At 52.5% G+C, this 18,004-nt stretch overlaps 1 protein-coding gene and 1 long non-coding RNA gene across 7 annotated transcripts; both read right to left on the reverse strand.

Moving 5' to 3' along the window:
* Nucleotides 1-389: 389 nt before the first annotated feature.
* LOC115617439 lies at nucleotides 390-9,027 on the reverse strand. 6 transcript variants are annotated; one of them, XR_003994590.1, is made up of 10 exons: nucleotides 8,902-9,027; nucleotides 8,160-8,440; nucleotides 6,884-7,100; nucleotides 6,026-6,136; nucleotides 5,743-5,946; nucleotides 5,053-5,658; nucleotides 3,605-3,712; nucleotides 2,745-2,812; nucleotides 2,188-2,327; nucleotides 475-578 (listed from the first exon to the last, which is right to left on the reverse strand). It is a non-coding gene; the product is annotated as an uncharacterized LOC115617439 (long non-coding RNA). The 6 variants fall into 6 exon arrangements; XR_003994591.1 differs by lacking the exon at nucleotides 8,902-9,027 and having other exon boundaries at nucleotides 5,053-5,111; nucleotides 5,237-5,658; nucleotides 8,160-8,865; XR_003994589.1 differs by lacking the exon at nucleotides 8,902-9,027 and having other exon boundaries at nucleotides 8,160-8,865.
* A 4,235-nt stretch (nucleotides 9,028-13,262) lies between these two features.
* FBLIM1 (filamin binding LIM protein 1) lies at nucleotides 13,263-17,881 on the reverse strand. The gene is made up of 9 exons (XM_030507911.1): nucleotides 17,798-17,881; nucleotides 16,537-16,692; nucleotides 15,550-15,758; nucleotides 15,058-15,191; nucleotides 14,861-14,972; nucleotides 14,605-14,774; nucleotides 14,317-14,495; nucleotides 14,108-14,225; nucleotides 13,263-13,809 (listed from the first exon to the last, which is right to left on the reverse strand). The coding sequence occupies exons 2-9, from the start codon at nucleotides 16,560-16,562 to the stop codon at nucleotides 13,696-13,698; spliced, it is 1,062 nt and encodes a 353-aa protein (XP_030363771.1). The 5' UTR covers nucleotides 16,563-16,692; nucleotides 17,798-17,881; the 3' UTR covers nucleotides 13,263-13,695.
* Between the last annotated feature and the right edge of the window lie 123 nt (nucleotides 17,882-18,004).

Below are 18,004 nucleotides of genomic sequence, written 5' to 3' on the forward strand. Positions count from 1 at the left end.
CATTAGCAGTTTTCAGCTCAGATGCCGATATTCCTGCATTTTCCTTGGCCAAAACCTCCCAACTTTTCTATCAATTCAAACCATGTTTTTTTGTCAGGGTCCCCCCCCCCCAGTCCAGCCAGACCCTTCCCCAGGGCCACTGTAACCTCCTGGCAACAAGTCCACCTTGACAAGTGGTCAAAGTCATCGCACTATCAGTGCTTTAACAAACACACCAATCCCCTGATTTAATCAGGCTTCTGACGCACATCGACGTGAGCCTTATCCCCAACCCCTCCACCACAGGCCCATCCCTTGCCAGCCCCGTGCCTCAGTTTCCACAGTGACAATGGGTGTTACACTGCTCCACCAAACCCAGATCTACTGATGAACTTCACATAAAACCAACGAATCTTTGCACACAAACTATCTATTATTTATAACATGTGATGGAGCCACGTACACACCAGAAGATGCGCTGCCAACGTGCTCCACAGCATGCTTCGTCATGTGAGCTGGCTTTGCTCTCTGTTTCAGCTGGTTGGAAGCACAAAGAGTGGTCACTAACTGTCAATACCTTCAACAGGCTCTGCAGGCACCTATTTGGGAGAGGAAGAAACCTAAACCACACACCAAATGGCTTTTCTATGCTGATTTTTTCCCTCCCTGCCAGGGTGGCACCTCTAAGGGACATGAGGAAACTGCGCCAGCTCCCAGGTCTCTCAAGGAACCTCAAGCAGAGTCTGAGAGGGATGTCCATGGATTGGAAGCTGTCACAATGAGCTCTTCCCAGGCTCTGTCTACACCAGAGCCAACTGGAAGAGGAGCACAAAGCCTGGCTGGTGACACAAACAAAGCTCTGGACCATCCCAATACTTCTGAAACGCTTTGGAGGGGGGAAAACAGTTCCCAGTTACAACACTGGGATGTTGCTGTAACAACTCATTGTAAGATCTTAAAGAACACAGACCCAGGCTGGAGACCAGCGTGGGCAGAACCATCCACCCAGCAAAAGGCACCTCCCTGATGGAGGAATACTCCTACATGGCAGCTGCCAACACTGCCACAAGCAACACCACAATGACCATCCAGGGGCGAGGCACGGACACTCATCCCTACGTGCCACCCATCCTAGTGGGGAGTTGAGGACAAGGGGACTCCAGCAGCTCTCCATTGCCCAACAGCCTTTGGGACACACCAGAGCCTAGCACACCATGAGGAGCAACATGAATTACTCCAGTGGGTGTAGCCGAGAACCCAGCTATCTCCGGACATCTCGGTCAACCCTGTAGTGAAAACATTGGGACGTTTCTTATCGGCAGTTGGAGAGGATTAAAGCACCAGGCCATATATTAATGAGGTTATAAACCCATCTCAGCTTGAACGCCGTGTTCACGTCAAGAAAATCAAAGCAAGAACAGGGCAGATCAAAAGAGAACCATTAAAAGTGTGAGAAAACAGGGCTGCCTTATAAAGAGCTCATAAAGTTAGCAGCGGCCAGTTTGGAGGAGAGAAAAAGGGGCAGGAGAATCAGAAAACATCCTTGGGGTCCACAGGACCAGCTAGAGACAGCCTCCCTCAAGGAAGGAACACCAGACACCAGAGAAAAGGCAAGTTTGTGTGTTTTAAATGTGGCAGCGTCTTACCCGCGTGGCAGAGCTCGCTGCCACGTGTCGCCAGGACGGCTTGCCAACCACCTCAAAAGCAAAGATTAGATACCAGCAAGGACAGCAATGGGAGCTCCATGTGCCAGGAGTGTAACTGCTTACACTGGGTCCCAGCGTAGCAGTTGCTCTGTGGAGCACGCCTGGAGTCGGGCAGGAAGGCGTTACACCTCTCCCTGTAGCTGGGGACATGGGCAGCTACATCCAGCGTGGATTAGAACGGTCACATAAGTGACACACAGCAATTATCCCCACCAGCATCCGGTGCACATCCCACTTGCTTTGTTTTTCACTGGAAAACCATAGGTTACCCCTATGAGAGCCCTTGGACATCCCGAGGAACACACAGAGCATTTCTTCGTTCGAGCCACCCAGCTCCAGCCACCATCGTGTCACTATAAACTGTATTTATTTACGGCCCTTTCCTGCTCATTGACTGTATTTATTAAAACGACGCTATGGCAGCTGAATACCCAAGTGCCACTGAGGCTTTTATCTCATCTTTAAGCCAAGCCTGAATTACAGGCCTAATTTTATTGCTTACCCATTAACATTTTATGCAATGGATAATTTTCTCCAAGAAGGAATTGGTGCTGTTTGATATTTGGGCTCATTTGTTGCCAAGACAGAGGATATCAGCTTACACACTGATAATGCTTTGAACACGAGGTCTGGTTCTGGATCCTAAGCAACACAAAGTATAGGATTTGTATTAATAAAGCTATTCATTTTGGTTCCTTCCCCTTTTGAGTGTTAGTGCTGCAATTCTTCATGAGGAGATGACTCCATCCAGAAAACTCCCTCCGTGTTTTTCAGACCCTGTATTTAGTAATTTATTTTCTAAATAATTTTATTTTCTATTTTATATTTTTCTAATTTCAGTTTTCTTCAGCAGCAGAGTCCAGTGCGATGGCCAAGCCACACAACCAACACAACATGTGCCAGCACAGGACTGCAGAAGAGCTTATTCTTAGAAGATATATTACAATTAATACCTATATTTTTGCCTGTTGTTGGGCAAAAATGAGGAATATCACAGTGCTGCTCCCCCTGCCCCCCGACGTCTGTGTGACCACGTACCATAGAGCTGGACCTGCTCACCTTACAAGGGGTTTTCCCAAAGACAGGGCATTTTATCAGCTAAACAGAGAGGACTTCAGTCTTCCAGGCTGCAAAATACTACATTTTAGGGGAAAAACAAAGAAGAAGAAAACCAAAAAAAGGCAGGCCTGTGTGATTTGATACCCAAACACAACCACTCCAGTGGATGTACATCCCTTAGGATGGGATAGATCACTGTGTCCTGTGCTACTGTTGTGCTACTTCTACATAAAAGCCCCATGTGCAATGCCCAAGAAAAAATCCCAGATATTACGCTGGAGCTGCTGCAGAACAAGGTTTTAATACAAAACCCACTGTCCAAACCTGTCAGCTCAAGGCTGCTCTTCCCACATTCCCCATCAGATGGATCAGCACAAAACAAATACTGAGCCAGGCACCACCAGAGCTTTTGTTTCACCAAACACCATTTTGATACTGAAGCAACTTGGTGTTTTAAATGCCGCAGACCGAACGCACATTGGGGTGGTTATGGCTCTCTCCCTTCAGAAAAAAGCACTAGAGAAAAATAACAGCAATACAGCCCAAGAGAAAGGTTCCTTGACTGGCTTTTGCTTTCATTTCACCTCTGCAGATCTCATAGTGCAGCTTTTTAACTCTTTGGGATAACGGGAAAGCTTGAAAGACCATGGTTTCCCCTGTTACGGAGCGGAGGTTTCTATTTCTCACTTGCTTTTTGGCACTAGGAATGTGTTTAGCTTGGAAATGCCATGGATGTAGTTCTAGCAACTCTTCAGTCCAAAGCAGAGGTGGTAAAGGTTCAACCCTCACAAGGTAATTCTCCCTCGTTTGTCCTAAACTGCCAAAGAAAAGTAATTCCAAGTCCCACAGGATGTGCCAACCTGAAAAACATGGAAACATCCCGAGCAGCCAGCTTCTCAGTCCAGGGTCCCTCCATGCCAGCAAAGGCCTCTGAGGAGCACGAGGCAGATCTCCAAACCAACACATCCCTAACGAGAGAATAAAAGTCATATCCCTGTCCATGGTGGTTTACTTCGAGTACAGCCAAGGCTTTAAGCACAGGAGCTATTTTTCATAGGACACCACACACCAGCTTTCCCAGGAGCACCGTATGAAATCTGGCCTGGACGTCTCATACTTGCTCTCCACTCATTTTTTGTGCCAAAAAAGCATAAAGTCAGAGCTGTGCTACAAACCTGCAGCAACCAGGGGAACACTGGCAGGGAATCCTGCATTTCCCACATGGTGTTGCTCCAGCTTAGCAGGGAAGGGCCTCTCCGTGGTCAGGCAGAGGCAGCCACGCGATGCCGATGCCAATGTTCTCGTTACAGGAGGCTAACAAGAAGGTGCTGATACCCAACGCTCCCTGTGCACTAATGACTCTGTGCCTTGAAGTCACATGTGACCTCGGGAAGACCAGCACTGGGTGCTTTTTATTGCCTTTTGCACCCAATAAGGAAGCACCGGCCTTCTTCATGGAATCCCAGCCTGGTTTGTGTTGGAAGGGAGCTTAAAGCTCCTCCAGTTCCAACCCCCTGCCACGGGCAGGGGCACATTCCACTAGAGCAGGTTGCTCCAAGCCCCTGTGTCCAACCTGGCCTTGAACACTGCCAGGGATGGGGCAGCCACAGCTTCTCTGGGAAAAGTCTGTGCCAGCGCCTCAGCACCCTCACAGGGAAGAACTTCATCCTTATATCTAACCTGATAGATCTTCCTGGTGAGCCTTTAAGGAATCAAGTAATAAGCCAGCAGCATCTCACAGGAGCAAGTTCACAGGGAGGGGAAAAATATAGTTCAAGGGGGCACTGATCGCCACCAACACAATTTAGGCCGTTGCAACGCTCCTTCTGCCATTTGCTGGAGTAAAATTGGGAGTAATACACTACTGCGTGTAGGTCTGTTCGTTGTAGGGAAAGGGGCCCCACAGCTTTACTCCCTGGAGGCAACTGTTCTCCCCACCCCTTTTGTGTGTATTTTTTTTAACGTGCCACACAGCAGCACAATGCTGACAATTGCATTGTATGTTTTCTGCCTATGCAGCAGTTCAGGAGCACACGGCTCGGGAAGGGGGTTTCTGAAAGGGGAAAGGGGGAGGGAGCTGTCTTCGTTATACCGATTGAATTGCACGCCTGGCTCTTCTACGTGACCACGGGGAAGGGGAAAAGACACTAAGGTTTAAAAACAGTAGAGCTTTGAGCATCCAAAAGGGTCTTCTCCGTGATACAGTGGAGCTCAGAGTAAAAAGCTACCGCAGGCAGGAAAGAACGATATATATAAATCACCAGGGTTTCTTCTCTGGCGTTGGAAGTGACCCCAGAATACAGCTCACCAGTCCTCACTGTTGTTAGTCTCCGTGTTTCCACACCTGACAATGCGGAGATACCAGCTCTGAGGAAGGAAAATGGAGGAGGGAAAGGTATGAAAAGCTGGATTGTCCCTTTTCCACCCGCCAGGAGCAGCTCGATGGAGCCTCAGTGGCACCGCTCCACAGAGCAGCGACCGGAGCATGTTACCTGCCTCCACGAATGAAGCTGCTGGTTCATGCCCCACACACACACACACGTTACACACAGGATGGACAAACACAGCTTCCTTTAACACTGAGGATGACTAATCCACAGCACTTTATTTATTTATTTTTGTTTAAGGCCACAAGGCAGAGCTTTTTTTCCACAAAGCCTTTGCTTTTGTGAATTAGTAAGCAGTGGGGAGGGGAAGCCCTGGGACCTACTCGTGCTATCCAGACAGAAGTAACCACAGAAACATTGTGGGTTTCTGTGGCCCGTGTACAACACACGCTTACACAAGCAGAGCACCATGCTTTTTGCTCCTCAGCAAGGCCAGATCCCACTGCCCAGGAGGCTCGGAGATCACTGCGTGTTTGTAATACTTACAAAGGTGTGGAGAGGGTTTGCACAAACAATCCCGTGTTTCCCTGGAAAGGAAGGAAAAAAAGGGGAAAAAGTAAGGCATTAAGACAAGCTTCCACCCATAACATTGCAACGTCCCCCTGCGCTACCTGGCTCAGGGAAGGGATGTGCTGGAGAAAAGTGGTGTGCAGGGTTCTGTCATGGAAGCAGAGCATCTGCATTAGCTCGGTGGGGCCAGTCCCCCAAGCAGGGTCGCTCTGGCTCGCCGGGAGCATTAGCACTAGCAGCCAGCTTTCATGCAGAGCTCTGGTCAAACCACAGCAGAGCCAGCACTGAAGGAGGTCACTTGGGGACTGCAAAAAGGTAATGAATTAAAACAATATAAAAGAGGGGGAGGAGGGGGGAAGGAATAATCTATAAGCAGATGTTTACTGTCGAGCAGGCAGGTCCGCAGCTTCACCCTGGCAAGCTGCACAGTCGTCTGCATGGAGCAGGCGGAGAAATCCCAGCCCAGTTCCCAGGGCGCAGCAAAACAATCTGCATCTACAGAGAACACCGAACAGATTTAGGTTACAGCTTTTAGCCAGCCCCACTCACCACCACCGCCCCCCCTTCAGCTCTGCAGCCCCAAAACCCACCGAATCTGTCATCTTTTTAAGCACTCAGAAGCAGAGATTCGCCACCAGAGTGATTTTTGGTGGTTAAATACTTACCCACCTCACAGCCAAGGGCTGTGAAATCTTACAATTCGGGAGTGTTTGCAAATGATTTTGAAAGCCTTCCAAGGAAGGTGCTGTAGGATTGTAAATCCTCCCCATTATTAATAAAATGGAGCTGTTGTTCCAGCTCTAATCAAGACTTGTCTCCAGCTGGGCAATTTAAAAACCCAATTGAAAACACACACACAAACACCTCCCCCCCCACGATCATGAGGAAGCTTCAAGGAAAAAAAAAATCATCAGTGAAAGAGCTGTTCTTTAAGGGGAAAGGAGGAGAAAGTAAAAAATAATAACCCTGCTATTTGAAATGAATTCCAAGCAGGAGCACGTCGGGGCGGGGGGATGTTTGCTGCCCTCCCACTGCCTGGGAAAGGTCACTTCTGCCATCGGTGCCCTCGCTGCGCTCGATGGAGCGAGCAGCAACCCCATTGCTGTGAGCCAACCCCATCCATCTCCATCAGGAGACAGCCCTGCTTTTAATGCATTTAGCAAAGGGGGAAGGGAAAAAAATAAATTAGAAAACAAATTTATGTGGAAAAAAAAAAAAAAAAAAGGAGAAGAAGAAACAAACCCTTGCAACACCTCCCAGCACCCTTGTCATGGATGGGGAAATCTAGCGAGGGGGAGAGGCTTGGGAAGAGATGCCAGGGAGAGGTGGTGCATCCTCATCATCATCATCATCACCATCCTCCTCCTCCGGCAGGGACCACGCCTGCTCGGCGCTGCGGCAAAGGCTCCGCAGTGGGTGCTCCCCTCCCCCGTAGAAGCTTCTGGAATAAGGAGCCGAGCTGGAAAGAGGAGAGAAACCTTTATACCCGCAGAGGAGGGGGGGAAGAGCGAGCCGCGGAGCGCATAATAAACGGGAGAGGATTGCACAAGGATGGGGTGTGTGCAGGGGGGAAAATAGATATAGATATATATAAATGAAGCCCATGAGTGGCTCTGGCAGCCGCGGCTCAGCGGGGCTCTGCAGCCTGCTCGGCTTTTAAATCAAACACCCCAACACAAAGCACACAAAAAAAGAGGGAATATGGTGGTGTGTGGAGCGGGAGATGGTGGGATAAAGGAGCTGATCCCTCCTCCCGGATCTGCAGCAAAGCCCTGCCATTTCAGTTGAGCTAATTTGTCCTCTCTTTTTGTCGCAGTGAATTGTCTGATCCGGACTGTTTGATTTGCGTTTGCAGCTTCAGTTTTGGTTTGGGGTTTGTGTGCCTTTTTTTTTTTTTTTTTTCCTTTTTTTTTTTTTTTTGGTGTCTTTTTTTCTTCTTTTAATTAAAAAAACCAAAAAATCCTCCCCAAATCTCCCAAGGAAAATCTACATCTCTGTGGAACAAATAAAACATTCAGGCACACTTCCACCATGGACTGTAAAAAAGAGATGAGTTGCTTTTTGTTCCTTTTTTTTCTTATTTTTTTCTTTTTTGATGGCTTTTTTCCTTTTCTCCTGCTTTTAGGATATATTGTAGTAGAAAGCCAATGGAGGAAAACAAAGGTAATATATATATATAAAATCAAACATATATACGGGCCAAAATTAGTGATTATATATAATTAAATCACAGTGGTTTAGGTGTGGGGGTTTAGTCGTTATTCTATAATCAGTCCACGGAAAAAAGGGGATTCATACGTATATAGAAATATGTTAGAAATATATAGAAATATCGCTGTATTTGTGAAGAGCGTAAGTACGGGCCTAAATCTGTTAATTCCAGGTTAAAAACCAGCAGTGTTTTAGGCATGTGGTTTGTAACAAAGAAGGGACAATGTTATAATGTACCCTGTAACAGCACTGGGGTAGGAAAAAGGTCAGGCAACATTAAAAGAAGTATCAAAAGCATACGTGGTACCTCGGCTGCAGCCTCCAACAACGAGCGTTTGGATGTTACGGGGTGTATCTATATATATATTATATATATATTTACAGTATTACCACGTCTGACCACACGAAGGATATGCTTTTAATTAACGTTATGGCGGCGAGGTTGTCGTTGGGAGCAAGACGACCGGCGACGGCTTCTTCTTCCCCACACCTCTTGGGCTCGGAAGGCAAATCAATCCTCGGGTGTTTTGGGGTTGATTTCTCTCTTTTTAAGCGCGTTGGGGTGTTTTCCATGGCGGGAGGTGGCGGCTTGAAGGAGAAAAGCGGTGGAAGAGAATGAGGCATCAAACTGCCCACCTCGGGGTGCGTGTGGTGCTGATGGGGGGGGGGGGGCCGCATAGAAAGGGCAATTCTGGGCCAAAAATCTTCACGCTATGAGGAAAAATAAGAGAGATTTCAAGGGTCGGTGCCGGCGACCTGCGCCGTGAGGGAACGGTGGTGCCGGGGGGGGGGGGCTGAAGAAGCATTTCTGGCGGATTTTCGCCTCCCTTTGTAAAGGCGGTGAGGAAAGAGGGGGGGAGGTCGGGTTTCACCCGCAGCGCTTTCACCGCCTGCCCGGAGGGGATGCGCACATCGGCAGGAGCCCCTCCGCCGCGCTCTTGGCACGGCCGAAGCTCCCGCTCGCCGCCCCGGCCCCGCCAGCCGCGCATCGTCCCGTCCTTCCCCCCGCTGCCCGCCCGGCGCCATTTTGTCGCCTGAGCGCCGCTCACCGCGGCCCCGCCGGGCGGCCATTTTGTGAAGCGGGAGGTGGCGGGCGGGCGGGTCCCGCCGAGCCGCGGGCGAGGCGGCGCTGTGGAGCCGTGAGGGGCAGCCCCGGCCCCTTGTCCTCCTCCCTCCGTTCGCCCTCAAATACGCTTCTTTTTAGTGTTTATTTCTCCTTCCTTCACAAAACGCGGTGCCCTTCAAGCGCTGGGTGGCGGCCGGTCGCCAAAACAAGATTCAGCCTCAGACGAAGCAATCCGATAAAGGAGATTAAAGTATATTCCCGCGGCTGTGAGGGAAAGTGTGGCTGTACGGAGAATTAAGGGATATATTTATTTTTAGGAGTCATTCACCTCTCCTCCTCCTCCTCCCTGCAGCTTTTTTTTTCCCCCCGGTGATAAATCTCCCAGTGATAAATCCCAGTGATAAATCGAGGTCAATAAAGCCGCCTTGGCAAACGGGATAAAGTGAGAAATACCTCCTTTGTTAAATAAAACACCTCATCTACGTGCTCTTATGGACACAGCAGCAAAATAAAGATAGAATATAAACTGATCTGGGCAAAAATGGTTCATTTTGGGGAAACAGGACTTGAGGGATGCTGTGGTCGCCTCGGATATGAAGGAAAAATGGGATATAGAATGTCAAATCTTTGCATCTATTTTCAGAAAGAGGGTGGGTTCGGGTTGGTTTTGATTTGGTTTTAAATAACCCAGTGTTGTCACTCAGAGCCTGGTAACGCGCGTGCGTAAAAACGGCTTCATCGATTTAACTTAATGTTATTGAATAACACACGCAGAGCGTGCTTTAAAAATAACCCATGCGACTGGTGCGTCAGGTTTGCAGGAAAATGGAGGGGAAGGAGAATATTGGGTTATTTTTTTAATGTATATCCATCCTGCATAATGAAGCTGGAGAAATCCAGGGCTTGGGCTGCTCCCAGAGGAATCCCTGCTGTTTTTTCCCCCCTCTCCCTTTGTCAGCAGGATCAGGCCACTTCTCATTGAAGAAATGTTAGGGTTTTATGTTGTGTCAAGACGTGACAGCACAGAAAATGGGTACAAACACTCTGCGGGGAAGGAGAACGCTGCAGCAAGCTGGTTGGGAGATGGTTTCCTCTGGTCCAACCAGAGGAAAAACCCATTTTTCCTCCATCTCCATTAGAAAAACAAACCATCAGCAGCACTAACTCCCCATCCATCCATCCCTCCATCCTTCTCTCCTTCCCTCCCTCCATCCATCCATCCTCCCAGCAAAGCCCCAGCAGCTGCTTCGGCCTCAGTTTCCCCTCCTGCAGCGTTCCCCTTCGCACAGCCAGCTCCTTCCCGGCCCCTTGGCGGCGGTGATGGCAGAGCGAAGGCACGCGAGGAATCCGGCTCATCTCTCCCTCTCTGCGTTTGCATTTCTCACGGCTGGCCATGGAGGATGCTGGGGAAAAGGCGCTTTCTCTTTACAGGCTTTGCTTTCCCTGCACCACGCCAAAACCTTTGGTTTGCAAACAAAACCTGCGAAAAGGCCTCCTTTGTAACAAAGCACCGCTTTGACCACTGATTTAAAAACGCTACAGGCGTGCCTGGCAGCTCGTCCTTTACTTTAAAAGCTGTTTAAAAATCAGTCCTTTGAGTTGTGAGAAAGATAACCTTTGGATTTTTATGGGATATGAACTGGGGGGGGTTTAGTCTGGAGAAGAGAAGGCTCAGGGGGGACCTTATCGCTCTCTGCAACTGCCTGACAGGAGGATGGAGCCAGGAGGGGGCTGGTCTCTGCTCCCAAGGAACAAGAGATGGGACAAGAGGAAACGGCCTCAAGCTGCCCCAGGGGAGGTTTAGATGGAGCTGAGGAACAATTCCTTCCCCAAAGGGTGCTCAGGCATTGGAACAGGCTGCCCAGGGCAGTGCTGGAGTCACCGTCCCTGGAAGTGTTCACACCCTGTGTAGCCGAGGCCTCAGTGCCATGGGTTAGTGGTGGCCTTGGCAGTGCTGGGGAACGGTTGGACTTAATCATCTTAAAGGTCTTTTCCAACCCCGTTGCTGCTGCGATTCCCGGCTCGCAGCAGGGAACGGTGTTGGATGCCTTCACTGGGAAAGCCCAGGGAAATTTTATCCCCAGCCGCACCCAGCCTGAAGTGAAGAAATATTTGCATTTGCTTCTCGTTGGAGGGCAGCCACATCCCTCCCGCTCCCCTTGGCCTGCCAAGAGGGATTGCAAGAAAAGACAGGCTTATTGCAGCAGCCGAGGGAAGGGCAGGGCCCGGCTGGTGCATCTCCAAGGTGTAGGATCCTCTTTGCCCTTTTACACTGCCACTGGGAGCAAAACAAGACCTTGAGCAGGTTTTATGCCTATGATGGTCCCTGGGTGGCTGTGCAAAGCTTTGGGGTGCTCTCAGGGAAGAGCAAGAGCTTCGTATTGCTCCCTGCGTGATTTGTGTTTGTTTTAGTCTTTGCCAAGCAAACCTGGGCGCTTGTAAAAGCGCTTGCAACAGGGCACAGAGCCCAAGGACAGGCTGAGCTGTCGCAGCAGCCCTGGGCTTGCTCAGCAGCAGGATGGGACCCGTCTCCCGCAGCCTCACCCTGCAAAATCTCCTCCGCGTGGCTCGGCCAGCGCTGCAAATTCCTCGAGGTGCTCCCAGGGGAGATGTGGGGCCGTGCTTTTCAGGCATAGCGATACTCCCTGTGCCTCGACTCGCACTGCTTCTCCCCTTACCCGAGAAGAAAACAGCTTAAATCAGTCCGTCATCCTCTTGCCTCCATGTCCATCCATCCCTGTCCCTCCTCATCTTCCTTTCCTGGAGAAGAACATGCTAAATCTGAGCACTTCTTTGCCACACTGCCAACCTCTCCAGCTGCGCCTTGCCCTTCTCCTGCCCTCCGGCAACTTCTGTAAGGCTTTACGTCAATAAAACCATTCCCTGCCTACCTCTGACCAGAAACTGCCGCAGTCCCTGTGCTAACAGCCCATCCTGGCTTGCTCTGCAGGAAAAACACCCGACCCCTTCCCACCATTAGCCCTGCAGAAGGGTAGTATAGCTTGCTGAGCACCCAAGGGTGCTGTGCAGAGAGTGTAAACCAGCGTGCAATGTAATACCTCATCCAAAACACCTCTCAGCATCAGCATTTCCATCCTCCCCCAACATTCATTGGAAAATTACCCATATCACAAAGAAACGAGCAGCCCTTTGCTCTCTGGGGCTCCCCTTCCCCACACTCTTTGCCCACCGCCGAGTCTGCCCACGTCTTTTTACTGTTTCAGCATCATTTTGGTGCCTGGGTTTCCCCACAGGGCAGGAGGCTTTGGAAAGTGAGAGCTGACTTGGAGCATGGGACACGCCAGACCCAAAGCCACGTACGTGAGCAGGACAGACCACAACTTTACATTAACATCCAATTTATAATAATAACTTTATAGCGAGTTATGACCTGATTGATGGGCTGTAGACTCACATTAGCAAACGCTGAGTAATTGGCTTTGTAGATGGGGAACAGTCAGCAGGAAGTAGTTGCGGGTTGATGTGATTAATCACACGGTGCTTACATTAATGATACATTAACCCTTTCAGTCATAGCACACCCTATGGAGACACCATATGTGATCTAGAAACATATGGCTGCTGGTCGGTTTTAGCCCTTTTCTTCAATCAGAAAAGTGTTAACCATCACCCCAGATGTTCTTTGTATTTTCTCCTCTCGATTCATAGAATCATAGAATTGTTTGGGTTGGAAGGGACCTTAAAGATCATCCAGTTCCAACCTTTTTAAGTGCTTGCAGTTAAAAAGAAAACTCCTCTTCCTCCAGCTGGTTTGCAACACCCTTGCAAACAAAACCCTGGTGACATCGGTTGCACAGATGCTGGGCATGCTTATAAATAGTTTGCTTTCTGCTAGTTTGGAGCTTGGACTGAGAGAAGATCAAAAAGCTTCTGATGGCAGAGCGATGCTATCTCAGATAACGTGCAAAACCGGCGCTGTTGGTCTTTGCCGGGATCCCGGCGCTGTCGGATACGACAGACAACGTTTAGCTGGAGTTTTTCTGCCTGATGGAGGAATTTGTGCTCCGGCTGCCCTCTGCCGACTCGGTTGCGGTGGAGCCCAGACAGTGCAGCAAGAAAAAACCCAAACCAACCACGATCACCAAACCCCCTTTCACCACCACCACACACCCCATAAAATCCTGCATCTGGCCCCCAAAACCGACCCTCTGCTCTCCCCAGGGCAACGGCAGCATCGCTGCACCCCAAAACCAGCCGTATTCTCACTCCGAAAGACCCAACTCTTGCCACGCCTGTAAAAACCCTAAAATGTCTTTTTTTCCTTCTTTCTGAACGTGCATTTTATGGGTTTGGAATGCAGGGCGGATGAAAGAAACGAGGGGGTTTAAACTCGGGGTTTTATTTAACTGCAAGTAACTAAATCAGTGCCCGCTCTGCGTCACCGCAGAGAGAAATGTTTAACTGAAACCCCAAGGAAGCTCAAGAAGAAAGAAGAAAAAACACCCAAGAAACCAAACTGGCCTCGGAAAAGGAGTTTAAAAAAAGAAATGAGTGAATAAACCCTCGGCTCCTCAGTCACTGGGGCTTTGCCAGGGCTTTTTATGTCCATAACGAGCACAGAGATACACTCCATCTGCGCTTCCCCCGGCCACCCCAGCAAGTCGGGGTCCCGGGTGCATTTTGGTGATGAAAACACCAGTCCTGGAGCTATTTGGGGGTGCAGTGGTCACCCAGGACTAGCCACAGGGTGGATCCTGGTGGATGCACCCCCTGTTTGATGTCCGGCGCTGGAAGATGGAGGTTGAACCACGGGGTTTTAGCAGGACGACTCGTTTCGCCAGCGGATGTGGCAGGACTTGCAGAGGAGGTGGTTGTCCAGGGGGTAGCACCCGTTCTCTGTCATCTCTGGTGACAGGGGTGTCCTGCAGCTCTGGGGGTGAGAGGGAAAAGGGAGGACACTTTTAGGGGTCCCCCTGTCATGTTGCATCCCATCAAACCCACCAGCACTCGGACAAAGCAACAAACCACATGAAAACCGTCAAAAGCTGAAGTTCTGGCTGAACATATTGTCCTTTTCACCAGATCTATTTATTTCTCCCCCTCCCCACCACTTGCAGGATAAACTGATGGCTAAAAAATAACCCGGGGTGCAGCAAACCCCTTGGCTGTGCTTTACAAAGGCTCAGTGCCAACCCCTTGTGCTTTTGGGGGCACCATCGGGGCCGTACCTCGCAGCAGTAGCAGCTCTCGTGGAAGCTGCGTCCCAGGCACTCAATCTTGTAGGTGTCCTTGTCATCGTGGGGGACGATGGGGCGCTCGCAGGCGCTGCAAACCGCAGCGTATTTCCTGATGGGAGCAAACGGGAGCGGCGTGAGCGCTGTGGGGTGACGGGGACAAGCTGAACGTCACCAGCGCTGCCATGCTCATGCTCCCCAACCTGTAGAAGTCGGCCACGCAGTACACCTCGTCCTGCTCGTCCACAGCGAAGCTCTCTGTGCCGATGGCCCGGCCGCAGGCAGCGCAGGAGAAGCAGTCAGGATGGAAGCCTTTGCCCAGGGCACGGACGATGCTCTCCGTGATCAGCCCCTGGCACTTGGCGCATTTCTCCAGTGTAGCCTGTGGTTTGGGGGGGGACACACCGTGAGACCCCAGCTCCCACCCTCAGGGACTGCATCTCCTGCCACCCCCCCGAGGGTGCTGGTTGTCCCCAAGGGAGGACGGGTACCTGGTAGCAGGCGTCGCACATGGGGCGCCCGTCCTTCTGGTAGTAGCGCTGCCCAGCCAGGAGCTGGGGGCACGTCCTGCAGGTGAAGCACTCGGCGTGGTACTGCTTCCCCATCGCCTCCACCGTCGGTTCCCGCGGCCCCAGTGCTTTGTGGCAGAAGGCGCAGATGTCTGCAGGAAGAAGGGTTCAGTGCTGCGTGCCTCAGTTTCCCCAACTGAGGACAACCCCACATGGCGCAGCTCCATCCCCACCTTACCTCTGGAGCTGTCCCTCTCTGGGTACCAATTCGCATCCTGCCACTGCGGCTTGCCCGCTTGCTCCTGGCAGAATTTGGGCGGCCTCAATTCGGCAGGGAGGGTGGAAGGGGCCTGGCGAGTGCGGGAAGACAAAGGCACGTTACATTTATGCCCTTGCATGTGGGGAAACTGAGGCACTGGTGGGATTTGCCCTCACCTGGAGGGCGGCGGGTGCTGCAAGGTCCAGTTGCTGCAGTGCCGGAACCAGTGTCTCTGCAGACAAGGGCTGGGGAGTTTCGGAGAGGACGAGGACCGTCGGGGATGAAGGCACAGGGGCTGCTGGGCAGGTTTCTGTGGCAAAAGCCAGATGTTTAGGGTTTGGGGGGTCCGAGAATGCCTGTCGCAATAACACCCTGGCAGCTTTGCAGCAACGCTCACTGCACTGACCTGCCCCAAAAGCAAACGCTACCGCAGCCGGAGGGGATAAACAACACCGATAAGCACCCGGTGATGAAGAGCAAACACAGCCCGTCCCCAGCAGCCGGATCCATTCGGGGATGGGTGCAGGGATTTGGGGAATAACCCCCCAAAAAACCCCCCATGTCCCCTCCTGCCTGCATGCGCATCCCTTAGTGCAAAGGAGACACAAAGCCTCTCCGCACCATCACCCTCCCAGCACCGCCTGCAGCCCCCCACAGCCGCCCCTCACCTCCATTGGGCAAGGCAGGGGGCCGGGGCTGCGGGGTCCAGGGGTGGTGGGTGCCTGGGACCTTGTCACCATCTGGCCGCGGCTCCCTTTGGGTTTTCTCCTTGGTGGCCACCTCCCTCCGTGGTGGCACCAGGGTGATGAAGACTGATGAAACCATCCTCTTCTCCGCTTTCCCTGGCAGCATCGCCGAAACCACGGGTGGGCCGGACCTGAGTTGGGTTTTAGGGGAAAATCAGATGGGAGAGCAAAACCTGAGGGCGCAGCGGGAGCCCTGCTGCCCTTCAGCCTCAGCCCGCCTCCCTCCTCGCCTTCCCGGAAAGGGAGAAGGAGTGAGTGTCCCCGTCCCACGTCACAGCAATAAACACCCTCGTGCCTGGGAGGACATGGGGTAAAGGGTCCTGGTGAAGCAGCAGCCGAAATCTCCCATTTTCATGCTCCTGTGGCCAAACCCTGCCTGTTTGACAAGCGTTTTAATCCCCTTTATTCCCTGTTTTTGCCCCCACTTTGGATTAAACTCCTGGTGGGCAGCAAACAAATCCCACCTTTCCTCTTAAAAATGGGGCTGCAATAGGATCTGCTTTTGCAAACCCTTTTTGGGAGTGTTCTCATGTCCCCCAGCTTCCCATTCCCTCCCTGCTTACCCCCATTTCCATGCTAATCACTTCCAGCTCAGGGCATCCCCCCTTTAGCTTTGCAGATGGGGAAACTGAGGCACAATGCTGCACATCACCACATCCCCCATCACCAAAAAGGGCCCCGAGCATCGCCCAGCAGCACAGGCAGGATGCGCCTGATCCCGATAAACCCCGTTCGGGAAGGAAAAGCGCTGTTTATTCAGCTTCCCAACGGGAAAAGCAGCTGGGGCGACGCTTCCCCTTCCCAAACTGGATGGTTTGGGGGGGGGGGAGCAGAGAACCCCGAGGCTTTAGCTGGGAGCTGCAGCAGTGAAGATTCATCCCCGAGATGAATTGTCAGCCTGAACAATACCTGTGTGACGAGTTGCCTGGTCTCATTCCCCGTGCAGGGTGGCTCCGCTCCCCACAAAATCCCTCTCACAGGCGCCAGCGCATCCTTTCGGGGGGCAGACGGTCCCCCTGCGGTGGGTGCAAAGCTTCGGGATGCTCACACCGGTGACTTCAGCCTCTGACTCAAGCAGGGGAAGGGATTAAAAAGGGAACTAAAACCCAGCCCAAGTGCTTCGCTCCCGCCCTCCCCGCCGGCAAAACCCCAACCGGGCTCCGGCGCTGCCGGCCTCAGCCCAGCTGCTCAAACCCTCGCCCGCGGGAGCCGGCGCTGCTCCTCCTCCTGCCCAGCAGCGCTGCAGGGGAAAAAGGGGGGGAAAAACAGGAATAATGGTAAAAAAAAAAACCCGAAAAGTAAAAAACTAATCGCCGGGGCTAATGGGAACCATGTGCTCGGCGCATTCCTCTTTGTGCCGGGGCTGACGGGATCCCGGCGGCCCCATCGCGGCACCCCCGGTTCCCCCCCAGCCGGGGGCCGTCGGGGTGGTTGAGGCTTAAAGGGTGCGTTACTGGGGTTCCCCCCCATTTTATGTGGGGTTCCTTCCCCCCCTCCTTGCACGTAGCTCTGTCCTGGTTCGGGATGGGCCATGTTGGGAAGGGCCTTCCCGGTTTCCCACAAGCATCGTCCCGAGATCTCCTGGGGTGGGAGCCCAGGTGGGACCGACAGGGATGGGGCACCCCCACTTATGGGGCTCCTCCAAATACCCCCAGATTTAGGAAGGGACACAGGACTCCTACGAGTGTTCCCCGACTCTGTCCTCTGCCCTGGGGACCTCTTGGAGAGCACTTTGAGGACACCCAAAGGAGAAGGGACAGGATGAGGGGACACAGCCCAGGGTGTCCCCTTGTCCCTTTCCTGGGTGGCCTTGCTGTCCCCATGTCCCTTACCCTGGGGTGGCCTTGCAGCCCCCCACAACCCCATCTCCCACTGGGTCTCCCCATAGCCCCTTATCCCCTGTGTGGCGGTGGCCCCACCGTGTCCCCCCCGCCCTGGGACCCCCAGTCCCCTTCCTGGGGGTGGCTCTGGGTCCCCCTGTCCCATCCCAGGACAGCTCTGCACCCCTTAGCCCATTACCTGGTGGGGTCCCTGTACCCTACCTGGGGGGGTCCCCAACCCCATACCTGGGCTGTCCCCTACCTATGGGGGTCCTTACCGGGGGGGGGGTCGTTTGCCCCGAGGTGGCCCCACAGCCCCTCGTGGGGGGGGTCCCGTCCCTGTCCCTTACCTGGGATCCGGTGCGGGTCCCTCCGTGCGCTCCGCGGGCGCGCCCGGTGCGGCGGGGGCAGCGGGGGGGCAGAGCCGCCCGGCATCACCGCCCCTTCCTCCCTCCTCCTCCTCCTCCTTCCTTCCTTCCTCCTCCCCCCGCCTGCCCCACGGCGAGTGGGGGGCCCAATGCACCCTGGGGGTGTTGGGGGGGATCCAGGGCTGTACG

This window comes from Strigops habroptila, chromosome 16 (genome assembly GCF_004027225.2).
Source record: "Strigops habroptila isolate Jane chromosome 16, bStrHab1.2.pri, whole genome shotgun sequence".
NCBI lineage: Eukaryota > Metazoa > Chordata > Aves > Psittaciformes > Psittacidae > Strigops > Strigops habroptila.

Excerpts from the sequence above, each read along its gene's own strand:
- FBLIM1 (XM_030507911.1), bottom strand. The coding sequence starts at position 16,562 with ATGAGACCAGGCAACTCGTCACACAG. Across the intron at positions 15,759-16,536 it reads CCAGGCAACTCGTCACACAG|GTCCGGCCCACCCGTGGTTT; the intron begins GTATTGTTCAGG and ends AACCCAACTCAG. Across the intron at positions 14,226-14,316 it reads TGCGTGGCCGACTTCTACAG|GAAATACGCTGCGGTTTGCA; the intron begins GTTGGGGAGCAT and ends TGCTCCCATCAG.